The sequence below is a fragment of the Cygnus olor genome, chromosome 1 (assembly GCF_009769625.2).
Source record: "Cygnus olor isolate bCygOlo1 chromosome 1, bCygOlo1.pri.v2, whole genome shotgun sequence".
Lineage (NCBI taxonomy): Eukaryota > Metazoa > Chordata > Aves > Anseriformes > Anatidae > Cygnus > Cygnus olor.
Window position 1 is genome coordinate 77,142,951 of NC_049169.1, and position 23,536 is coordinate 77,166,486.

Below are 23,536 nucleotides of genomic sequence, written 5' to 3' on the forward strand. Positions count from 1 at the left end.
TTAATCTGGAGGGAGGAAAAACATGGAAACATTTTAGCTTGTTCTGTCTTATTTCTTAAGCCTTGCCCTATGAATCAGTATCTACTCATCATTAATTCAATGGGTTTCATATGATGGCATTTACAGTTGTGGAGGATGAAGCACAGTACAGGATGAGACCCTGTCTAATATAGCATAATTAAAAAGAAAAGCAGCTCTTAAGTCCCTGTCTATGACATTGTACAGGCTGTCACAACCTCAATGCATCCATCTGCACACTACCCTCACAGTACACATGTATCTGCAGAAGCCAGCCAAAACTCTCTGTTGCCTCTCCTCACTCTTCTGCCCAAATCACTTGTGTAAAGCATCCTGCAAAGGGAAGAAAGAAAGTACCCAAGGCAAATTATAACAGATTAATCACAACTGAATAGCTTTGAAAAGTCAGAGATTGAGCGGGGGGAAGGGGAGACAATTTGTAATTGAGGTTTCTGTCTTACCGCATGACAAAATCTGCTTGATCTATTTGTTTGCCGCAGCCGCTCTTTTTGAGAATCCCACCGTTTCCCACCACCGAGCATTTCTTCAGTGGCAGCTGGAAGGGTGTAGCCTAGCAACACAAAACAAGGACCAGTTTTACTGAGGAGAACACATACATCTTTGTAGCAGCCGCTCCTGGAAAACCCAGGGAGCTGGCAGGGCTCAAAATGAAGAAAGAAAAGGCAGAATTAGGAGCTAGGAAAAAAGTCCTGAAATTAGCTGGTAAACAGACACAGGACAGTTCTTATCCCCACTCCCCAAACCAGAATGCAACAAACATATGACACAAAGGATTGTAACATTTCTGCATAAGCAAAACTGCATAGTTATAAAGTCATGATGCACATAATGACAAAGACGGCAGTCCAAATGTGTCTTCTAGCCAAGCTGCAAAGACACAGGGGGAAAAAAATTACCAGGAAAAAAAAAACATGAAAGTGACATTCCGGAGCTCATACACAAAAGACAGCTCTGGAGAATAAAGGAAGGAAGGAAGGAGGAACAACATGATTACAGGAGGGCACTGGGCCTCAGGAGTCGCCTGGGATCCCTCCATCATTCTATCACTGGGACTGGTCACTCTGAAGCCTTAGGCAAAGATATTTAGAGCTTTGACAGCAGCTTCTTAAACACAGCATAAATTAAAATTAGAAAGGAATCATTTTAACTAAGGAGCTCTTGTAGCAGCTTAGACAGGCATTGAATTGCAAGGTCAAGTTGTTGTGCTATCTTATGCATCAGTGATAAATGAGATTTGTGATCAGTGATAAATGAGATTTGTATATCCTTCATTTCAGAGGATCTCAACTACATGTGGAACATCTTCCTGTCAGCTTCAAGTCATTCACCTTTAGTGGGGTTGGGACAGTCATTTAAACAGCACACAGTACATCGGTGCAGCCCAGTAAACACATCATAGTGCAGCCCAGCAAATACTTTTTTTTTTTTTTAAAGCGGGGGGAACAGTGTGGGAATTTAAAGTAGCATGTTATAGTTATAAGAATGGGATTTGTCTACAATACAAGAGTTAATATTCTCCTTGTGCAAAATATTGTGCAGGGATTTTTTATTTATCAAACCTGTCAAAACCTGACTTTGCAGCACAGACAGAAGTTACTGCCTGGGTCTCTGAGAATGCAAATGCCACAGTGACAGGATGCAGCACGGCAAAACAATTATTCTGTCCTGGAGGACAAGCTGGAATGGTAGCAGTACTTATTGTCACTTAAATGTACAGAGCAACATCTAACACTGCATAATGTATTCACCAGGCGTTATAACAGTGCACGTGGTCTAGAAAACAGACCCAGCATTATAGCACAAACTGTATTTGTTAGGATTTATTTCTACTGTCATTTATTTTCTTTCTTAGATGTATTTGTTTCATCGTCTTTTCTCAGCAAATTAGATTCCATTTAGCTAGTATGAAGCTACAACCTGCTTTCTAACAAAATAAATCTAAGCATTCTGCATATCCTAATTCTGGTTTAACATATGCTACAACAGAAAAATCAATTGTAGTTTACTGAGGCCCAGCCACTGTTGAGAACGAAGGGATAGCCCAGCAGAGCAATACTCAGTATGCAGCTGCATTCTGATCCCACATCTATCTTACCAAGAACATTTTTGAATTTACCCAGTAAGCAAACAAGGAGTGTATGTTGAAATTCAAAGGACTTCTAATTGCTGAGGTGACCCTGACCGAATGAGAGCTCATATGCTTAGCAAAGGGTGGGGGTGAAGTAGGATAGATGAAAATTTAGAAGCGATAAGTTTTTATACATAACAGTACCTTTCTTATTCAAGGTATGTCAGAGCTCTTTTCAAGACAGCTAACTATGCGAAGGCAAGGCTGTGACAAATCACAGACAAAGGCAGAAGCCATTAACTTAAGAGCTGTGAACACTCTTGTCACATAACTTCTGTGGCTTCAGTAAATGTTGAATGTCTTTATATACCCAAAATAAACATTTAGGAATTACTAAATGCTTCAAAATCCTGAGTTGCAAACAGCCTTTGATATTGCTTGAGATGAATTGCTGTCCTTCAAGGGATGCTTATATCCTTTTATGCTTAGAGATGATAATACTAGCTGTCATTTGCATATATATTTTCATTTTCGTATATACTTTCATTTCCAAAAGCACATGAAGCTTTGAAACTCTTGCCCTTAGGAGAGCCCAACAGACAGAAGAGCAAGATCAGGCCTGCCAAGATGACTTGAGGGAGCTAAAGGAAGGCAGAAGGGGCAGAAAAACACACAAACAAAAATCACCCGTGGCCTAACCTGGCATAAATATTAAGTGTCCCTGCTGCTTGGAGGCATTTCAACTGCTTTTACCATAATGAAGAACAATTACTTAGCATGCTCTGGAAGAAACTTGTATTTTTTTATTTTGCACATTGAATGTTCTTCAGACAATCAAGTTACAAACTGTATTATTGCTCAGACTGCAGACTCAGGAACTCTGTTCTGAGCCCATTTATACAAACAAACTGTCTGGTCATACACATATCATACAAGACTTAAACTCAAGTGTTGCCTATAAGCAAGTCCAAAACATGTGGCTTCTTTGTCTCTCTGCAAAAGGCAAACAGGAAGAAACCAACTCCTGGTTTGGAAACTGTTAAGAATCACCATCTTTTAATCCAGTTAGCAGCAGCATGCTCAAAGCACTGCAGGATGGTAGTGTAGATGGCACACTTCCCTCCGTATCATAGAATCATTAAGGTTGGAAAAGAATTTCAAAATCACCTGGTTCAACCATCACCCTACTACCAGTGTCAAACATTGGTTTGAAAAACATTGAAGAACAGTCGTGTGCAAAATAAAAAATACAAGTTTCTCCCAGAGCATGCTAAGCAATTGCTCTTCATTAGGGTAAAAGCAGTTGAAATGCCTCCAAGCAGCAGGGACACCTAATATTTAAAAGGATGCTCACAGGACAGACAGCACAGATAAAGGCATTTATAGGCTCTTCAAAGCCAAAGTGCTGTGGGCTTCACTCTGTGACTTCCCATGAACATTCAGCTCCTTCCTTGAGGCTGACCAAAATATGAGGTGCAGACAGCTTAAGCAAAATTGCAATGCAATTAACCATAAGGAAGCTCCAGCCCTAACATGTAGTCAAATTACTAGCCTTGTTAAAATCTTTCCACCCCACTACTGGGCTCCTGAGATGTTTCCATGCATCCACTTGTTGTTCCTACCACTGGTTTATCAGGGTACAGACTGTGGATTTAAGGTTGAAATCAAACATGTAATTAACTATCAAAACCTGGAGTGTTTTTGTTTTGTTTTGTTTTCATTTAAGAGTGAAAAACACTGAAGATGGACTTCAATAATGATTTGTTTTCTTCCCCATGCCAAATAATCCTATGCCATCTTCACAGTAGGGGCAATCCATCTTCATTTTTTTTGCATGCTGTTTTAGGATTGAAGAGGTAGAACAATGCTACAACTAGCTCAAGAATTAAACCATTTTTACTTTTTTTGTAAAATATTCTTGGGAGATACTTGCAATTTCAGTAGCAGGCAATTTTTAATGTTACTTTTTTAAGGTGATGGTGCTATTTGGAGAGAATTCCATATAGTAAAACCAAAATTGCTTCTAGGTTTCCATTACTGGCAAAATATGTTTCACAGGACTTATAAAAACCTTCTAATGCTTTCCCTCTTCACCTCCCACAGTGGAACTCTTTCCTAGGCAAATTGTCAGTTCTTAATTTAACAGCAATAGAAGTTCTCACATATTGGGGACCCAGCTGTCATTTATGCTAAATACTCACAAAAAGCTCAGTTGCTTTTCTCCTTTGAATTGTAAACTGGCCTGACAAATGCTTGCTTTGGCTTGCAAAGTTGTAACATAAGCATTTCCATTAATATTATCTTCCTGAAACTGTGTCATTTTGATTGTCAACACATTTGTTATTTTTCTTCATTAATAATATTTTAATGAACAGCCTGATTCTTGTGGGTGGACAAGAAAAAGTAGTGCAGCATCAGTTTATTTGGTGTAACAGAGAAAATGTAAAAATAAGTGATCAGTCCACCCCCATTTTTAAGCAATCGTTACAACATAATTTGCAAATACCATTAACTAAAATTAGAAAGAAAAAAAAAAGGGGGGGGAGGGGAAGGTTCATGAGCCAGTTTTTAGATTGAAGGTATCTCTTGAAAGAAAACTAAAGACAGGGTCTGTTGTCTCATTTTCCCTGGTTCAAAACAATGAAATTCCACTGATAACCAATGAAGATGTTCTAGTTCCTATTTATGTAAATGAAAGAAGAACCTGCACATCCCCCTATGAATTCAATGACAAACAAGCACACAGAGCAATAGATTGAAGACTCCCAGTTGAATATAGGAGTAATTTAACGGAGCATCTATCCAGCAATTCCCTGATTAGTTTCATCATTCATTTAAGTAGAAATAAATCATTGTCATCAGTTAAAAGAACATTATATAGTACTAACAAAATAAAATTTATTTTAGATAATGCTATTGTAATTCACTTTGATTTCATTGTTAGGTTGTTAATGCATTAATTTTTGCCCACTCACTGCCAAAGACATTAATCACCAACCAAGTCCTCACTGGGAAAACAGGAAAAATTACAGTGTTCAGCCTCTGATTTAATGCTGAAGATGTCAAAAACATTGAAAACACTGGGAGCATAAATTAAAATCAAATGGGTTTTTAAATAAGCATTTCTAAATTTGCAAAAAGGTGCTCGGCTTTTACTGTCCCTTTTGAGAATTCAGCACTTTGAGGAAAATGGCCTGGTTCTACCAATGTTGAGCGCCACCACCAAATCTATCATCACCCTGTCACCACAAAATTATCATGTTTATACAATTTATCACAGAATCACAGAATAATCTAGGTTGGAAGAGACCTCCAAGATCACCTAGTCCAACCTCTGACTCAACACTAACAAGTCCTCCACTAAACCACATCACTAAGCTCTACATCTAAACGTCTTTTAAAGACCTCCAGGGATGGTGACTCAACCACCTCCCTGGGCAGCCCATTCCAATGCCTAACGACCTTTTCTGTAAAGAAGTTCTTCCTAATATCCAACCTAAATCTCCCCTGGCGCAACTTTAGCCCATTCCCCCTCGTCCTGTCACCAGACACGTGGGAGAATAGACCAATCCCCACCTCGCTACAGCCTCCTTTAAGGTACCTGTAGAGACTGATAAGGTCTCCCCTGAGCCTCCTCTTCTCCAGGCTGAACAACCCCAGCTCCCTCAGCCGCTCCTCGTAAGACTTGTTCTCCAGACCCCTCACCAGCGTCGTTGCCCTTCTCTGGACTCGCTCGAGCACCTCCATGTCCTTCTTGTAGTGAGGGGCCCAAGACTGAACACAGTAGTTGAGGTGCGGCCTATCCGAGTATAGGGGGACGAGAGCTGAGTACACGGGGAGTATTTCCCTACACCCTGCAAGAGGCCGCTGCCTCGGCAGAACTAGCAGGGCATACAATTTCCTGAATTTAATAATAATAATAATAATAATAATAATAATTAATAAATACATACAGATTACTCCACAAAGTCTCGGTCTCACTCAAAGCAGAGTTGGTGCTGCCATGAGCGTGGTGCTGCTCTCCCCCTTTCCCCGCTGCCTTTCCTCCTGCCCCGCCGGGCCCCAACGCTGGTGGTACCAGCCTGCCAGGGAGTGCCACCAGCAAATCTATCACCACCATACTACCATGTTTATACAATTTATTTTGTTTTTAAGGATCTCAGAGCACTTAAGTGGTATGAGTTTGAGGAGAAGCGCTGAATACCTTCATGATGAACACTCTACAAGAAGAAGGAAAAGAAGCAGATTTTAGAAGCACTCCTAGATATGCCCATTCTAGGGACCAGTGTCACGACGGTTTTAAACAGGTAACAGAACAAACGAGACACTGGCTTTTAAGATGTTATTTGAAAAACCCAAGAAACACGTGGGGTACCCATTCATCCTGAGAGCCTTCAGATGTGTAATGTGACAGCTTTAAATGACAACACAATGAACCTCCAAACAATAATAAATAAATAAATAAAGCATGTAGACTTAAGACACGGAACAGCCCTCAAAGTAGACTTCAGTTGGGAAATTGAGTCTGATAAACAATCATACCCTGACATAAACAGACAAGAGAAGTGTCATCACAGTGACACCACTGAGCAACAGGCTGTGACGAGACTGCGCGACGGACTGTGTCGCGTGGCCCTCACGGCTTATATCTGGGTGCCTGGCCTGGCCCAGCCGGTCTTGTGCCTAGACTCACACTGAGTGGGTGCGCAAGGCTTGGAGGTCAAGTGACCAGTCGGTTTGGGTGCTGGCTTGTGCTTTTGGGACTGCTGGGAGCGTCTCTCAGCACCCATCCCCGCAGCCATCACCCGGTGTTCTCCTGGCCCTGCCCACATCAGGCAGCTGGGGCCCCACGAGGTGTGCTCACTGAAGCAGAGTTGAGGTGTGCCCCGGGGACATGTGCCCCGGAGGATGGCTGTGGTGGGTGTGGGGGCTCAGGGAGCTGTGCATGTGGGGAGCACGAGATGGCCCAGGCACAGTGCTGGAAGGCTTTTCTGATGAGGGACCTGGACACTTCTTCACCACTGCACCACTGGTGACCAAGGGATGCAGCTCATCGTCCTCGGCTCTTCCCAGCTGCGCTGCCATGAGCATGGGGCTGCTCTCTGTCCCTTTTGAGAATAAAGCACCATGAGGAAAATTGCCTGGTTCTACCAATGTTCCTAAGGAGCCAACAAAATCCTGAGAATTAACAAGAAGCCAAACTCAGCTCTAAATGTTGCTTTCTTGCACTTTTGCATAAGGAAGCGTCTGACAGTTGAAGACAGCTCTCTTTGTGTCAACTACTGGTAACACGGCATTGGTTTTTACACTGTAAGACATGGTAGGGTGCCAAATGCTCCTTCTTCCTTTCTTTATTGTTTACAAATCATCCTCAGTCCGATGGGCCTTTTCTTCCTCCAGTGGAGCTGTCAAGCAGGAAGACACGACAGCTTGACAGCAACTCTCCAAAAAGCATCAGCATCACTTATGCAGGGATAGTGTGTCTTCTGTAAGGGAATGAGGACGGTGGCTGTGTTCCCCTGCATTTCACTTGTCCCTTTCAGCCAACCTGCCACAGTCCTCCTGTGACGATAGAATCACAGAATGGTTTGGATTGGAAGGGACCTTAAAGACCATCTAATCATTTTTGAAAAACAAAAGATTAACTTTTTTCCAGGAAGATTTTCTTTAAAATTGGTTGTGCTGTTACGTAAGAAGTCTCACGTGTGGTAGTAATTCATAACTTCAGACATTTTCAATCATACCCCTATTTTCCACCTGGCCTTTCTGTTTGTAGTTACTGATTGAAATAACTGCACAAAGTTGGAAAGGCATCTAATATTTTAATAGTAATTTAGAAGTCTTTTTTACGTAGAGTAGCAGAAGAAAAATGGGTTAGAATGAAAGCATCTGTGTATGAGTGCCATAAGGGCAGAAAATCTTTATCATAAATCTTGACTGAATGTTGGGGGCTGGAAGATGCATGCATTTCAAGAAACCACAGTGACTGGTAGGAATTATAAAGCATTCAGGAAATCTAAATTGTTTTGTGTTCATGCAAAGGTCTACTGCAAAAGCACATCAGTGAAACTGTTGAAACCTATATTTTGCATGCAAAAAATCTGTCAGAATCATGATGTATGCTCCACTGAGAATTGCTAAACTCATATAAAGCTCTCTGTGCTCCACTAATATGTGAAATGTTAAGCAAGAAGCAAACCAAAAACCTTTCCCATAAGGTAATACTGTCACAAAACAGAACGATAGGTATAAGCATACTTATTCTGTGCAATTGATCAGAATGAAACTCCTGCCAGACTGACCCAGGTATGTAACACGCTGACCTTTTGTGTGCATGCTAATTATTAAAAAATAAGCTGAGCTTGGTTTTCCAAATTCTGGACTCAGGTACTACCAAACCCCAATATCTGACTACGAAGAAATTGCAAGAAACTGTGACAGCGGCTATGAAATCCCCTTAAGAGATGGGAAAGAGACCCTAAAATGAACCTCCAGCTACTGCCTTTTTTTCTTAATAGCTTTTTTTTAATAGCTTCATTGCTCCACAGAGGCACTGCCAATTGACACATTATGAAACTTGAAACTCACTGCTCATACAAAAGAGAAAGGGTCCAGGTGGAGCAAGCTTCTCTGCAATGTCATGCAAGCATGTCTCAGCCACGACAGCAGAGTCTTTATCAAGGATCCAAGTGGAATTAAACATTCAATTTCACATAAACTTTGTGCTGTTTGCAAATACGTACTTCAGACAGTAAGTTTTTTTCAGGAGATTAGTATTCCACTTTGTATTTACAGGAGTGCATGGGACTGCAAAAGACCACTTAGGAGACTGAACACAGTGCTCTGCCGCAGCAGGGAAACCTCTTATATCCAAAAAGGTACATGGAATATTAACTGTAGAGCAGTCACATACAAAAGAACACTTTGCAACATACCTACATATTCACACAAAAAAATATGTACTGCCAGTAACTAGCTGGCAGTTACTTTTAGTCCAAGCTGTACTTAGCAGGAACTTCAAAATGGTATGCTCTCTAATAGCTTTCCACCCAGCATGAGGTCACTGCAAGTACTCACTTGCACTGGATTAAAAGAACATTTCAAATTGCTACCATGGCGTTTAATTCAATTAAATAAGCCTTCACACAGTCAGGATAGCACAATGCGGGGTTATGAAAAATTTCATATTTGGAAATTGTAATGGTTTATTTTAGAAAACAGACTACCAAGGGTATATCATAAACAGTATTTTAAACAGTGAATGCTCCAGGAATGGGAAGGGAGTGCTTCTATTTTGTGTGAATTATATGACTAGATAAAATTAATGGTTGAAAAATTCCAAAGTTCTGTAAGATTTTTGGATCTAAACTTTATAACCTGCAATGCACTAGGACCCCCAAACTTTGAATAAAAGTAAGAAAAAGGAAATATGATTAATTACGAAAACGAACTCAACCTACTGGGTGTGGGGAGGGTTTCTCCTACTCTGAAAGATGTTATAGCTTCCTACATTACGGGATGGAGCTGCAATAGGGGAGGGTCAGGCTGGGTGTTAGGGAAAGGTTCTGCACCCAGAGGGTGGTTGGGTACTGGGACAGGCTCCCCAGGGCAGTGGTCATGGCACCAAGCCTGCTGGAGTCCAAGGAGTGTTTGGACGATGCTCTCAGCCGTAGGGTCTGGTTTTTGGGTGGTCCTGTGTGGAGCCAGGAGTCGGACTCAATGATCCTTGTGGGTCCCTCCCAACTCAGGATATTCTGTAATTCTATGATTTCCATAACAGGGAGGCCTCACGAAGGACATAGGCTTCATTCTACATAGCTGTGTTTAGATTTTCCATGGAGAAACACAGTTCCATGTAAACTGTACAAAATGGAAGAATAATGTACAACTTTCTTCAAAAGCATCTTGACCAGAATTTATTAATTGCCTGTGTTGGCTTCCCTAAACACCTTTCCATACACTTGAATAACTCTGTTTTTTTATCCTGTGTGACAATAAGGATAAAATTATATTCATAGGATGAGTCAATAAACTCTGCCTGCAGCCACAGAAACACTCAGCAATTCCTTTCTTTTACCTGACCACCTGACAACATCAGATGCCATGCTGAGCTTAGAGGAAAACACGTGGGATTCTCAAGCCTGCTCTGTTTTGCCAGCACCTTAAAAGCTACACAGCCAACACCCTTTCGCTTAGAATTCAACAGACTCAGACTTACAAGCTCACACTTTACAGCACATACACGTGGGACAGCAATTCATCTTCTGGTTCACTGGCACTATACAGCAGAAAGACGTTCAAACATACCAGGTATTCTAGTGGTTATTTAATATTGCACAACACTGACTGTTTGGCAGCAACCATTTATCTTTTGAATTTGGAGACCTTACTTTCAGATGCTGGTTTTTAAGGGTTTGCCAGTCCTCCACTTTTCCCATTCCTTTCTTAATCTACTCCAAGTCTGAGCAGACAAGAAAAAGTCAAGTATATCAAATGCTGTATGCCATGGTTACATCGATACAATGCTTCTAGGCTCAAGTATTAAAAAAAAAAAAAAAAAAATTTTTTGTAGTTTTGACTAGATATTCCATGGAAACAAGCGCACTTCATCACTTCAGGGGGAAAAACTACTTTTTTAATGTTATGCACATCTATTAAACAACAAGAGTAGTTATTATATGATTTTAATGAGTTCTTCTGCAATCCTGAAAAAAAAATGCAGTAAAAAATTTTTAAATTAATCTCCTGCATTGCAGTATACCATTTCCTAGCCAAGGAAGTTATTGTATGTAGGCATTCATTTTAACTTTCAGGCATGAAATTTTTAGTAAAGTAATTAACTATAATACGCTAGTTAGAGAAATGCATACATAATGCAAATAATATGATTGCCCAGTGACAATGTCCTCCAATTCTAACTGTACTTTCTTCCTCAGTCATTTCAGGGTGGAAGAACAGTAATAAGCTGAAACCAAAACAGAGTAGGGAAAATATCAGGGTATCTGCTCCCTTACACCTGTTGTACGAAAAAGCAGAAAATATACTCACATGTTGAATTATTCTCTTTTGAGAGGGTGGAACAATGCACAAAGATTGCAAAATATTTGGGAATTTTGCAAGACCAACTGATTGATTAGTAAGAGGTACTACCCATTTATTTTCCACGAGTAGCAAAGGATCTCACAACACTGTTTCATACATATGTAAGGTCATTGCAAAGACTAATCCAGAATCAAACGCACAGTTCCTAAGTATTTTGAGATCATTCCTAACCCTGTAGAACTGATAGAGGATGAATGTTTCTGCAATAGCACGAGCAGAATACAAATAATTGTGAAATGCAATAATAGCCTGCGTTGAACGTGGATGGGGGTAGGAAAGACAGCAAGCAGGAGAACTCTGAAGAAGGTGTCAGGAAGCCCATCTGCATATATGTGGCTGATTTACTAAAAGCCCATCCTGCTACAGAAATTAAAAAGTTCTTTAAATCCTATTAGTAGCACACAGTATATGCAATAAATAAGGTCAGTTTCAGCCCATAAAAAATATAAAGGGCTTCCAATACTACTTTGTGTAAAAGACAATAACAGTTAAAGGCATGGCTCTCTGAATTCCTGAGGGCCCTCTGATCCCATTAATATGAATAAAGAGTTGCAGCATAGGAAATCAGTTCAACTTCTACTGGCACCAAAAGATGGATTTAGTTATCATATGATAGGTACAAAAGTTTAAAGCTTCTCGCTTTTATTTTTTAAGATGTCTTAAAAACAATGCACTTCCTTTTAGCTACCATATTAAACAATGTGCTTCTAAAAAGAAAAGATCCACTAATCAAAAAATTATTCTTGCCTTTGCTTTACCTCTAAATAGTTCTGATAAATCAATGACATCTATCGAGAATCACTAGTTAAAAAGACATCAAAGACAACCAGCAAGGATTGATCTCTCTAGGAAATTTGCAATTATACGAGTGGAATTTAAACACTGAGCTTGGTTTCTGGCAGCATGGAAGCACTGTTGACTTTCTTTAATAATTCTACTAGATTTTTTTTTCCTCTCCATTAATGAAAAAAATTTAAGCCTCTTAAGAACGCTTCATTTATCTTATATGTAAGAAGGAACTATCTAAATATTCTAAACCAAATTTTAAACTCCAAAAATTCCAAATTTTACAAAACATATGCAGATATTTTTACTGATATTTCTTTCAGTAAAACAAAACAAAACAAACAAACAAACAATTACCCCCTAGTTCCAGCTAGGTAATTTGAGATAAACAGCAAAGTAAACTACAACAGAGAAAGGTTAGCTAGGAAACATTTTAGGAGCTCTAATGTTTCAAAGTGTTTAGAGTATGCTGTGGGTAATGATCAGAAGAAAAAGCTTGATGATATTGGGCTGCCTGGAAATATTAAAAAAAAAAAATCCAACGTAATATAATCTTTGCAGAAATTGTGGGTTCATTTAAATGCACTACTGAATTGGACAAAAGAATAGCATGGATCCAGAGGCATGAGAGTAATTCATGAACTTGTCTGAATAACGTTTTTCTACATCAATAATAAAATACCTAGTAATATAAGATTAAAATGGGGAAAGTATCATTTCATTATATGAGGGTGTAGGTTCCTCAAACAAACAGAATAGGACATTCGTTGCAAACCAACAGAAAAGAGCATTTGGGGCTACCTCCTCCACACGGATATAGACCTCAGGGGCTAAACCCAACCTAAGACTGAAGTCTCAGTAATGCAATATATACATCAGAATCTGAACATTAGAAGTCCATTAAATTATACACACTAGTGAAACGGTATGCCTATTGCACGGCACTACAGAACAAAGGAAATTTCACCTAAAGGGACACCTTTTTTCACCCGGTTGGTGCTTCCCTTGGTTTCAGCATCATACTGTAATTCAGGCTGGGAGGGATGTCAGGATACCTAGTCCAATTTCCTGTTCCAGGCAGGCTCACCCACATGCTAGTTTGGAGCTAGTTTGGAGCTGCAACCTGTTGGGCTGCCCTTGCAGTGGGACAGCCTGGGGGCAGGTAGGCAGGGGCTGGCCCAAGTCACCACCCACCGGGTCAGGACACTGCCAGCTCCACGGGGCCCCGAAACTGGCAGAGCTCACCCCAAGGAGCTGCTGGCATGATGGAAGGAGGGCGCTAGGTCTGGTTTTCACTTGAAGACTTAGAGTGGTAAGGGACTGTGGGTCTCTGTGCAACAGCACTTAATAATTCTGCATACCTTGATTATCCCATTGTTCTGAGCAAGTACTACACCTATATTCTTGATGGCCCATTTCTAGCACATCTTGTTCACGTTGTTCATGTCTTACTCTCCGTTACGTTTGGTCAGTAGAAATCTCTTACAGGTATACAGACACGCTCTGAGGGAGGAGGCTCAAAAAAATGACGTGCTGTTCCCTGTCAGAGGTTGCAATTTGGAAAGGACAATGTCAGAAGTTTTAATAAGCTGCAAATCTCTTCTGGCAACTAAATAAAACACCGTGAAAATCAGAGTAGCTAGTAAGACATCATATTCCTTTTCTGGTTCCTTTTTTTTCTTTTTCTTTTTTTCTTTTTTGAAGATATTGTCAGACCCTCCAATATTTTTTTCAGCTACTAGACTAAAAATAACTTTATTTTTCATTAAAATCTATTCTCAAACAAAAAGCAATTCAAAGGTAATCTAGTGATCATCAAGATGACTCACTCCACAGGAAGCTATTAACATCACAAGAATGCGCTGGATTGATTACTCCCTACATGCTAAACACCACAGACGAGCCAACTTCTCAAGGTCTGGAGGGCTTTCCTTCTCACTTTGCTCCTGGGGCCTGCTTCTGGCTCTTTCAGCTGCTAAAGGAACTCGGAAGAGGACAGCAGTAAGAAAGTGCAGGATGTGGAGTTTATCAGTTGAGATCATTTGGGTCCCCAGCAGGGATAAGAGGTCATTAATTAGCCTTTGTGCTGAACCCAGTCTCACACGTGCTAGCATAGAACAAGAACATTCGAACATGGCAGATGACTGTAGCTAACACACAGCATTTTTAAACACACATCCTTGCCAGGCTTGTTACACTGGATAAGAAAACCATTCCACTCTGCCTGTTATACTCATTGTACTGCTTCAGATGTAATCCTTTCACAAAGACAGAAGTCATGCAAGGACTGCTGTGGTCTTCCACCCTTTAAAAATTTGTTTGATTTTGGCACTTTCAAAACTTAATCTTTTAACTTCTCCTTTAGGTTTCTTTATTTCACATAGGAAGTCTCATGGCAAGAGACAGGACAGCCTGGTTGTTGGCTTTTGATAAGACATGTAACTGTGTCCTCTAGTTTCATCTCCCCACAGTATCTGTAAGTTTATTTTTAAAGCTCTCACAGACAGTCAATTAAAGAGAGATATTCAAGTGATGTTGCTCTCCTCTCACGTCTGGATAGCCTCTAAAGGGCAGACTTAGGGAAAAAAAAAAAAAGAGAGATTGTAAAATGACATCGTGAATGTTGTACATTATATTCTCTTTTTTTTTTTTTTTCCAGCTAAAAAAATGTCACACTTGAAATACAAAAAGATGCTTTTTCTCCTAGGGATATAACCTCTGAAAATGTGACCTGCGATTATCAAATCAGATCGGGTTTGTTTGTGTTTTTCTTTTTTTTTTTTTCCTCTTTTCGTATTTTCATTGTTACTAAGATTCTGCGCAAAGTAAGAGCATAAGTGGACCATTTAGATCTTTCATTTTTGTGCTCATCTCCTGACAGTGCCATTCCTGATATTTGGAAACAAAAGGCTATTAGACTATTCCATTGTAACAACCAAGTTAATAACAACAACATGTTTTTCTCCCATTTTTTTTCCCTGCTATATAAGGGTATAATGATTTCAGAATACGTGGATATCAAGTAGTTCAAATACATTGTTTTTATAGCATCCCTTTTCTACTCCTAATTACGTTTTCATGCCCCTCAACAAGTATCTGTATTATTTTCACCAGAAATAGATGGGACTGTTGTTGTCTTGAATGGTTGTAGCCCATGTTTTTTCATTGTTTTTATTCAGAGTCTACTTTGCCTTTGTGATGCATGGCACTTTTTGGGTATTTACCTTCATTGTTTCTACCACCAATCTAGACAAGCTGGCCTAGTGTATGTAGAACACCCAAATAAAGCTTATCCCCCTCGAACATCTCCCAGGGACACAGTCAAAAGACATGGTTGATTTAACTGTACCAGGAGTTCTTTGCATACCCACCTGCAGAAGGATGCTGTCTGCCAAAACATCCAGGCTAGCACAGAAGAGCACCTGGGCATACAGGCCATGGTACTAACATCCTATGGCCATGTACGGAATGATAGTAGCAATGGTCATAATCCAGCCTATGAGCTGATGATGGAGACCACGTTTCTGACCTGCCCCATGCCATCACACTGAGAAGAAGAAAGATAATGTCCCTTCTTGAGCTGGAGTGAAAGACCTGCCAGCTTTGATGACAGAAAAGACAACCTGAAAACACAGATACTGGTCCAGCACAAGACAAACTCCCTTACACCCTTGGACATCTGGCAGAGTAAAAGCACTACAGAAAACTGCCTAGAGAGTCTGATAACAGAATTCAGTTTTAATATATAGAAGTTCAGACATGAAATATTTTCTTTCCTTTCAAAAGCAATTTCATTTCAAAATTAAATCCCAAAGGAAAACTTTACCAGAACTACTGAGTTTCGTTTAGTTTTTGCATGAAAATCTTCCGAGCCCATGAAATTCCTAATGTTTCATAATCAGGATTCAACTGAAAATCAGAGAATCATAGAATATCCTGAGTTGGAAGGGACCCATAAGGATCATCAAGTCCAACTCCTGGTACTGCACAGGTCTGCCCAAAAGTTTAGACCATGTGACCAAATGCACAGTCCAATCGCTTTTTAAATTCAGACAGGCTTGGTGCAGTGACTACTTCCCTGGGGAGCCTGTTCCAGTGTGCAACAACCCTCTCAGTGAAGAACCTCTTCCTGATATCCAGCCTGAACCTCCCCTGTCGTAGCTTGACACCATTCCCGCAGGTCCTATTGCTGGTCACTAAAGAGAATAAATCGGTGCCTGCCCCTCCACTCCTCCTCATGAGGAAGCTGTAGACCGTGATGAGGTCTCCCCTCAGCCTCCTCTTCTCCAGGCTGAACAGGCCCAGTGACCTCAGCCGCTCCTCATACGTCTTCCCCTCTAGGCCCTTCACCATCTTCGTCGCCCTCCTCTGGACACTCTCCAACAGTTTAATGTCCTTTTTGTACTGTGGTGCCCAGAACTGCACACAGTACTCGAGGTGAGGCCGCACCAGCACAGAGTAGAGCAGGACAATCACTTCCCTCGGCCGACTAGCAATGCCGTGATTGATGCACCCCACGATACGGTTGGCCCTCCTGGCTGCCAGGGCACACTGCTGGCTCATATTCAACTTAAAGTATGGATATTAATGAATTAATGGCCTGTAGCTTTATTCATAACAAAATCTAGTAGCACAGCTTTCATTTCAGCAGCAAAAAAATTCACCAAGGTTTCATTAAGCCTGAAGAAGATACCTGTAGACAGAACTGACTGACAGATACTGCATTCCAAGTATTGCAGGAAAACAAGGAGAAGGTTGCTTTAAAACACTATGCTAAAGATAAATTAGCAATGGTTCCACATTAGGATTCAAAATGGGTAAGTCTTTCACATCTAGTTCAGCAAAGCTGTGGGTCACAGGCTACAGTATTTTGTTTAAATCATTTCTATTCCTGCTTACAATTCAGGCATCTAAACTCCATACCTCAAATAAATGCTACAGCTCCATTTGAACTCGCAGTAATTGATACATAACAGGAGCTAAGCTACATGGAGCTAAGAACTCGCTGCACACCCAGAGATTTCATCCTACAACAGAACAAGAACAAAATCCGCGTGTCTTAGGGCAGGAGCCATACTCTGTCATGTCATCTAGGGTTGAGATGAAACATTTCCTCAGACTTCTCAAGCCTCAGATATTATAAATGTGACTCACGTATGTGTCTCCTCCTACATGACATTTCCCCACTATGGGACCATCAATATACAAGCTAGCCATCCTCCTGCTTTAGGAATTTTCATCCTTAGTGAGCTTGCCTGACAAGCACAGGGGGTGTTAAAGAGAAAGAGAAGCTGCCACGTGACTCCTACCACAGTCTTGTGCTCAGAGAAACCCAATGAAACACCACTCCACCGGGAGTTGCAGCCTCGCCTCCCAGAAACCTCTCACTAATACCACATGCAGTCACATCCACTACTATTGTACAGTTAACTTCCCCACAAGCCCCCCTTTGCCTCTTCACACTGATTAACACAGGGAATAGTTGCACAGGGTTTCATACATTGAGTCAGTAAACGGTGAAAAGACACGCTTTCCAAAAGCATCACAGAGCAGGATGCATGATCTCAGGCAGCTGGCATTTGGCATTTTTCCCTTCCTTCCTGCTGCAACATACAAAAATGTATTCCAAAAGGAAGAAAAAGAGAAAGTTAAAAATCAAGCAAGAAAAACAAAGAAAATAGGTTTAGATTTTGGTCTGGTCAATATGAAGGAAAACTCTAATGTAAAGCTCACACCTTAGTTAGGTTAAAAAAAAAAATCTATAATTCCTAAACAGATGCACGTGTACATAGGGAAAAATATCAAGCCATAACATGGAGAGCTTTTAATACAAATTTCACTGCTAGATACAATAGTGTCAATTACTTCCAAAGTATTGAATGATGTAATTTTATATTTATATATATATATATATATATATATCACATTTATACCTATAGAGAGAGGGTGTAATGATAAAAGAGACTATTATTACTATTATGGCTAGAGATAAGCAGTAAATAGGTGAAATTACAATGAATCAAGTTAAGACAACAAGCATAAATGAAGGAACAAATATTGCAATGATTTTGCAATAAACGTAACAGAAGAGCAAGTTTTCTTTGTTGACCCAGCAGATGAGGTAATATCCTACCCACAGCTGATTGTACACCCAATAGATCCTGATTTTCATTGTCTCTTAACGCTGATGTAATTCCTACCCATTTGAACAGCCAGAGCAGCGCTCTAAAGAACCTAAAGCACAAAAGAAAAGAAAATCAATTATTCAGTTAACAGCTCAAGCAGCCAGGGGGTAGAAATATAAATGTAAATATATTCTCTATAAAAACTATATTTTTCTACAGTGAACTTTACATTTAGGATCATGGCTCACGTTCTCAGTATTCTGATTGCAATCTGGATGTGTGTTTTATTTCACTTATATTTTGATTGTTCATGCATTTGAGTGATCTGGTAAAGTAATATATTTCATGTGTCTCATTTGCATGGTAGACCCAGGTAGCAAACTTTCTAAAAATCTATGTTTTAATCTATAGTGATGTATTTTGTTATTGCGAGTCTAGCAGGCAAAGCCAGCAGCTCTGCTCCCACATTTGTATTCCCAGGGATGGTGGAAATAAGATACAGACTTCTGAACGCAGCAGTTATTTACTGGAACTTACTGCTAAGGGTATGGTAAACATAAAGAGGCTTTTGTATCCAGAAGCAGCGCCTGTGCTGCAGCACAACAACTGCAGCCTCGTAGCAGTAACGCTGCGATTGAAGCATCGCTCCTGTACTAGACTGAAGAATCGCTCGATGCCACCCTACAGCTGGAGTTACTCAGGAGGTCAGGTTGGGTTAAAGGCTTCCTGCTGCCTTTAAAAGTCTCCTGCACTGGAGATGATGGCACAGAGCACTTTGCACCTGTAGGTGCCAAAAATATCTGAAGAAAGATGTTAAGTAAGTGTGGCTCATAGAATAATAATCATCGCATCTCAGCTTAGGATCTGCAAGCAGCCTTTTCATGGCACTCCAAGCACAGACAATAGGAATTTGACATCACAGGGAACCTACAGGCTGCAATACAGACTCTATTGGAACTGATTTATTTTCTATTCCTTTCCTCAAATTAAAGTTCCTATTCCTCATTCAAATGAAACTATCACAGATGATTCCCTACACGTCCCAAACATGTGGGAAGAATATCAATGCACAGAGTAAATTGTTCTTAACACACAGCCAAAGTAAAAAAAAAATAAAATCATTTTTACTCGGCTCATCTTTTTTGCAGAGACAGCTTTTTTCTCCCTTGACTAAGTAGCTAGACATCTGTTGAAGGAAAAACATACAGATATGGCAATCAAAAGACAAATTTAAAAGTACAAAACTGTGTTTTTTAAATTGACTCCTTTTGACAGGAATTTGGAGAGCCATGCCAGTAAACGGTACTTAGGCATATGTTAGTGAAATGAAAAAGGCCCTAAAAGCATAATTTCAGAGAAAATGCTTTTTGAAAGAGAACTTTCATGAATTCTGGTGAAAAGGCTACACATCAAAGCCACACACATACTTGTCAAATTTTTGCAAGTTATACTGCATTTAGCTTCCTTGGAAGTACAACAATAAATGATGGGATGTTGACCCATTTGCCAGAAGGTTGAAGAAACTTCTTAAATTGACAGGTAAAAGGGCTGTTACAGTGACTGATTTGGATTACTGTCAAACTGTGAATGCTACACATCTTAGATTTTCTGTATGTACTCAAGCTTTAAGGAGATTTCAAAATGAGCCATAACTGGCCGGCCAATGAGATGTTTAACAAAATAATTTCATATGGTTTCCAAAAATTTTATCTGCAGAACATTTAAATAATATGAAAATTACTTTAAAGTTCCACAGACAAACGTCATCATAATACATTAACTAAAAGGACTCAGAATTGTGCGGCGTAGTTTTGTGATCTAGAAAAAGACCAAAAATACAAAAAAAAAAAAAAACAACTGAGAAAATTAGAGAAAGAAATTGTAATGTACCTATAATCTTAAGGTTATGGGAGAAGGCTGACAAGAGGGGATATTGCACATTCAGGCAGGCAAGAAGAAACAATGACTAAAATAGGGCAACACCATAACAGAGAACTCCTCACTGCAGGCAAAAAAAAAAAAATCACAAAATATGTATGAGCAACAAGATTCTAATTATGGAGCAATAAACAAAAGAAACACATAATTCAGCTGAAGCTAGGTAAATGCCAACTAATCAAAAGCCCTGACTGAATGTGTAGTCATTCTGCAGAATCCTCATTTCACCTTTTATTGCCTGTGATAAGTAAACACTCTGACTGTTTTGACTTTACATTGCTTGATGAAATTTAGAAACTAGCCAGTTAAACTTCAGAAGTTAGTGCATCAAGCACAGAAGATGAGTTTAAATTCCACAAATCTGAAAGGGAAAAGAGTCCGTCTTTAATTGCTGAGTTATACTGGGAAAGACTGTAAACTCTGCGGCTTAAATTATGTAAATGAAGAATGTACCAATATTTAAAAAGCATTAAAAATATGTGCATTAAACTGTAGCTCTGTTCTACATTTTACTAATCATCTTAGAAAATTGTTTCCCCATCCAAAAATTAAAACAGAGGACAACAGTAAAGTCTGTATTGTGGCATCCGCACAGAAAGCGTGCACTACAAGAGCTACACTTACCTTGCTTTAGTAAAAAAACATATATATGTATATATATATATATATAACCTCCCTTTACAGAGTTTATCTATGTTTTTATACCTTCAAATCCACAATAAAGCTATCAGAATAACAGGAGAACATTATTACACAGTATTACCTTGAGAAAATAAATAAATAAATAAATAAACACCTACACAATAAAGGAATAGGCAATAGGAAAACAACTGCAACCCCTATCTGACACCAATCACGAGCACATCACTCTATAGTTGAAAAATTGACAATGAAAAGCTGTAATTCATTTCTAGAATGAATAAATACTTTGAATATTCACACCAGGTATACAAATTACACTAGTATCTGGCTAATCTACTTAAATGGAAGGAGGTTGTCTCATTTTTATACATGATCCAAATTCCTGCAGCAGTATAAAAGAGATGTAAGCCCACAGACGCCAGAAAAGTTACACTGCTGTAAAATAAGCTACATGACCTCCATGAGGCATGGCAGCAGCCCAGAAAGTATAAATGGTGGAGTCAACTGACCCCCTAACTGTGATGAAAAGACCATTTATAAAGAGATGCTAGTAAAGACTGAAGAACAGGGGCAACAAGTGGGGAAGGCTGGAGGCTACCTATGAGACATCTCAAAGCCAGACAAAACTGGGGAGGAAGGCAAAAAAAAGAACTTACAGCAGACCAGGGAGCTGTTGTCAATTGCTTAGTCCAGGGTGTTTGGGCTGAAACTCAGGAGAAAAACAGGCTGTTACTCTGACAGTAAGGAGCCATAAACTAGACTCCTTCTGCAGACAGACAAGACAAAGGCTCAGCCTCTGGTGTCTGGGAGTACATTTCTTTGTGCTGTGTAGCAGGAAAGAAGACGAAAGTCTTACACATCAGAAAAGGGGACAGTGGTCCAAGGGGACGCTATAGATGGCAATTCTCTTTGAGCTAACACAAGAGTACACTGGAATGCGTAGGGTTTTTAAAATACAGATTTTGTCTCACTGTCTTACCTGTAATAGGATTAAGCACAGATATATCTACGGTATAGAATGTGTACTAGTTCACCTTACTTTTATATTAGGAAAACTCTGCTGCTATCAAACCAAAGGAATATGTACAGTGGTTTTACATTTTTCCCCTTCAGTCAGACACCAGCTCAAATTTCAGCTTAGGCACAGAAGGATCCTATCAGGTCCAACAGGCAAGCCAGAGTTTTGCTCTTACAGGCTTAAAGAGAAAGTGATTATTATTAGAACACATAATTTTTGAAATCAAGACCTCTGTTAGATGTCTTTGTAAACCAGGTTTGATTTTGATCTGCTTTGTGCATTGTCAACTCTATAGAGAAGAGTACAGAGATTCTCTCTATGGAGAAGATAACAGAGTCATGTAAAATCTTAGCACCCAACAAATGCATGATGAAAAGAAAACCATCAAGCTGGCAGCACTAGTTAGGAGCATGGCAAAATACACAATATAACTTGCTTTTCTGTAGTTGTATGTGCTCTGAAGGAATGACAGGAACGAAAACTCACTTTTCTCAGTGGGAAGACCAACCTTGGGGAAATGAAAGAAGTCCTCAATTTCTGTTGAGTAAGAAGGTGTCATTTTTCAAGTTAACGTTTTTTTGTAAATATACACTCACAGAGAGCATGTTACAATAAATCTTTATTCCCATTCCAATCAGCATTTTGCTAGAATCCCCAAAAGTCTGTTGGTAAAGTCGTTACTGCCTCTGTCAGGTCAAGTTGGCCTTTCAGTTTACCTTATCCTAGACAAATATTACCCTCAACTAAAGCTGGCAAAGAGAATAAAGTGCAAAGTTACACAAAGTGCAGACCCAGAAGTATTCACAAGTAGGAGAAAAAAAAAGTAGGGTAACAGGGACAGTTGTTGACATGCATTGTATAAACCAAATCAGTGTGAAATTCAAGTGTACATGGTTAATAAGAGTAATATTGGATATGCTTGGATATTTGGAGTGCTTGTAAAATGGAAAGAAGGGCTGAAAGCTTACATTTAAAAGAATAAAAACAGGGATTATCTCTTGCATGCCTAATTACTGTGAATCAGGAGTTTGATAGCTATGCTCCTTGAAGGATCAAAACGCTAGCAATGAAGCTATCAGGAAGAATCTAATTTACATTGGAGTAGAACCACCCCAAACACTTTCTGACTTTGCCTCCACATTTTTCATCTCTGATGAAAGAAGCACCTTTGAAATTACAAAAAAAACAAACAAACAAAAAAAAAAACACTGAAGAAGTTATTTATTTTGTAGGCTTCACACAACAGCAGGTTTCGGAATAGTATTCAGCCTTACAAGCGCCCAATGGGACCAGACATCAAATTTTAAAGAGAAGCAACCATTGCTAATTACCACTACACAGTTTTCCTCTGCATCTTTTTCACTCTCAGATGGTCTGTTCCAGAGCAATCAGATATTCAGTTTGAAAAGAAAAAAACACAGGGGCAATCTGATCTTCCTGATGAAAATTCAGTATAAATTCACACCTGAGAAGGATAGTATCTGAGCCACTCTGAAGAAAAAGCTTTTGAAAAATAACATTTCCACTACTGCCTCAGGAAACCAGGGCCCTAGATGTGATTTTTCTTCTTTCACTGGGTCACATGCCAAGGATCTCTGTACCTCTTAAAAACAAAATGAAAAACAGAAGTCAAAAAAATTATGGGTGACCCCACTTTAATATGGCAATGTTGATCATTACACGCACTGACCTTGTGCACAGACTGGGACTCCATGGTTCCAGGCAGTGTATAGGCATACAAACAATGCTGCCTTTGCCCTACAAAACTAACAGCTTTAGAGTAAGAACAGCTAATTGAGAGAGACAGAGAACTAGAAA

The 23,536-nt window shown here is 39.7% G+C and overlaps 1 protein-coding gene across 2 annotated transcripts in view; it reads right to left on the reverse strand.

Annotated features, from left to right (window-relative positions):
* The window catches only part of ST8SIA1 (ST8 alpha-N-acetyl-neuraminide alpha-2,8-sialyltransferase 1), a 135,414-nt gene that overhangs the window by 65,275 nt on the left and 46,603 nt on the right, over positions 1–23,536 (reverse strand). Inside the window, exon 3 of one of the 2 annotated variants that reach the window (XM_040545208.1) lies at positions 480–589. The exons of the other annotated variant lie outside the window; for it this stretch is intronic. Coding sequence (XP_040401142.1) covers positions 480–589 — 110 coding nt within the window. The remainder of the gene's footprint in view (positions 1–479; positions 590–23,536) is intronic. 2 annotated transcript variants of the gene reach the window in all.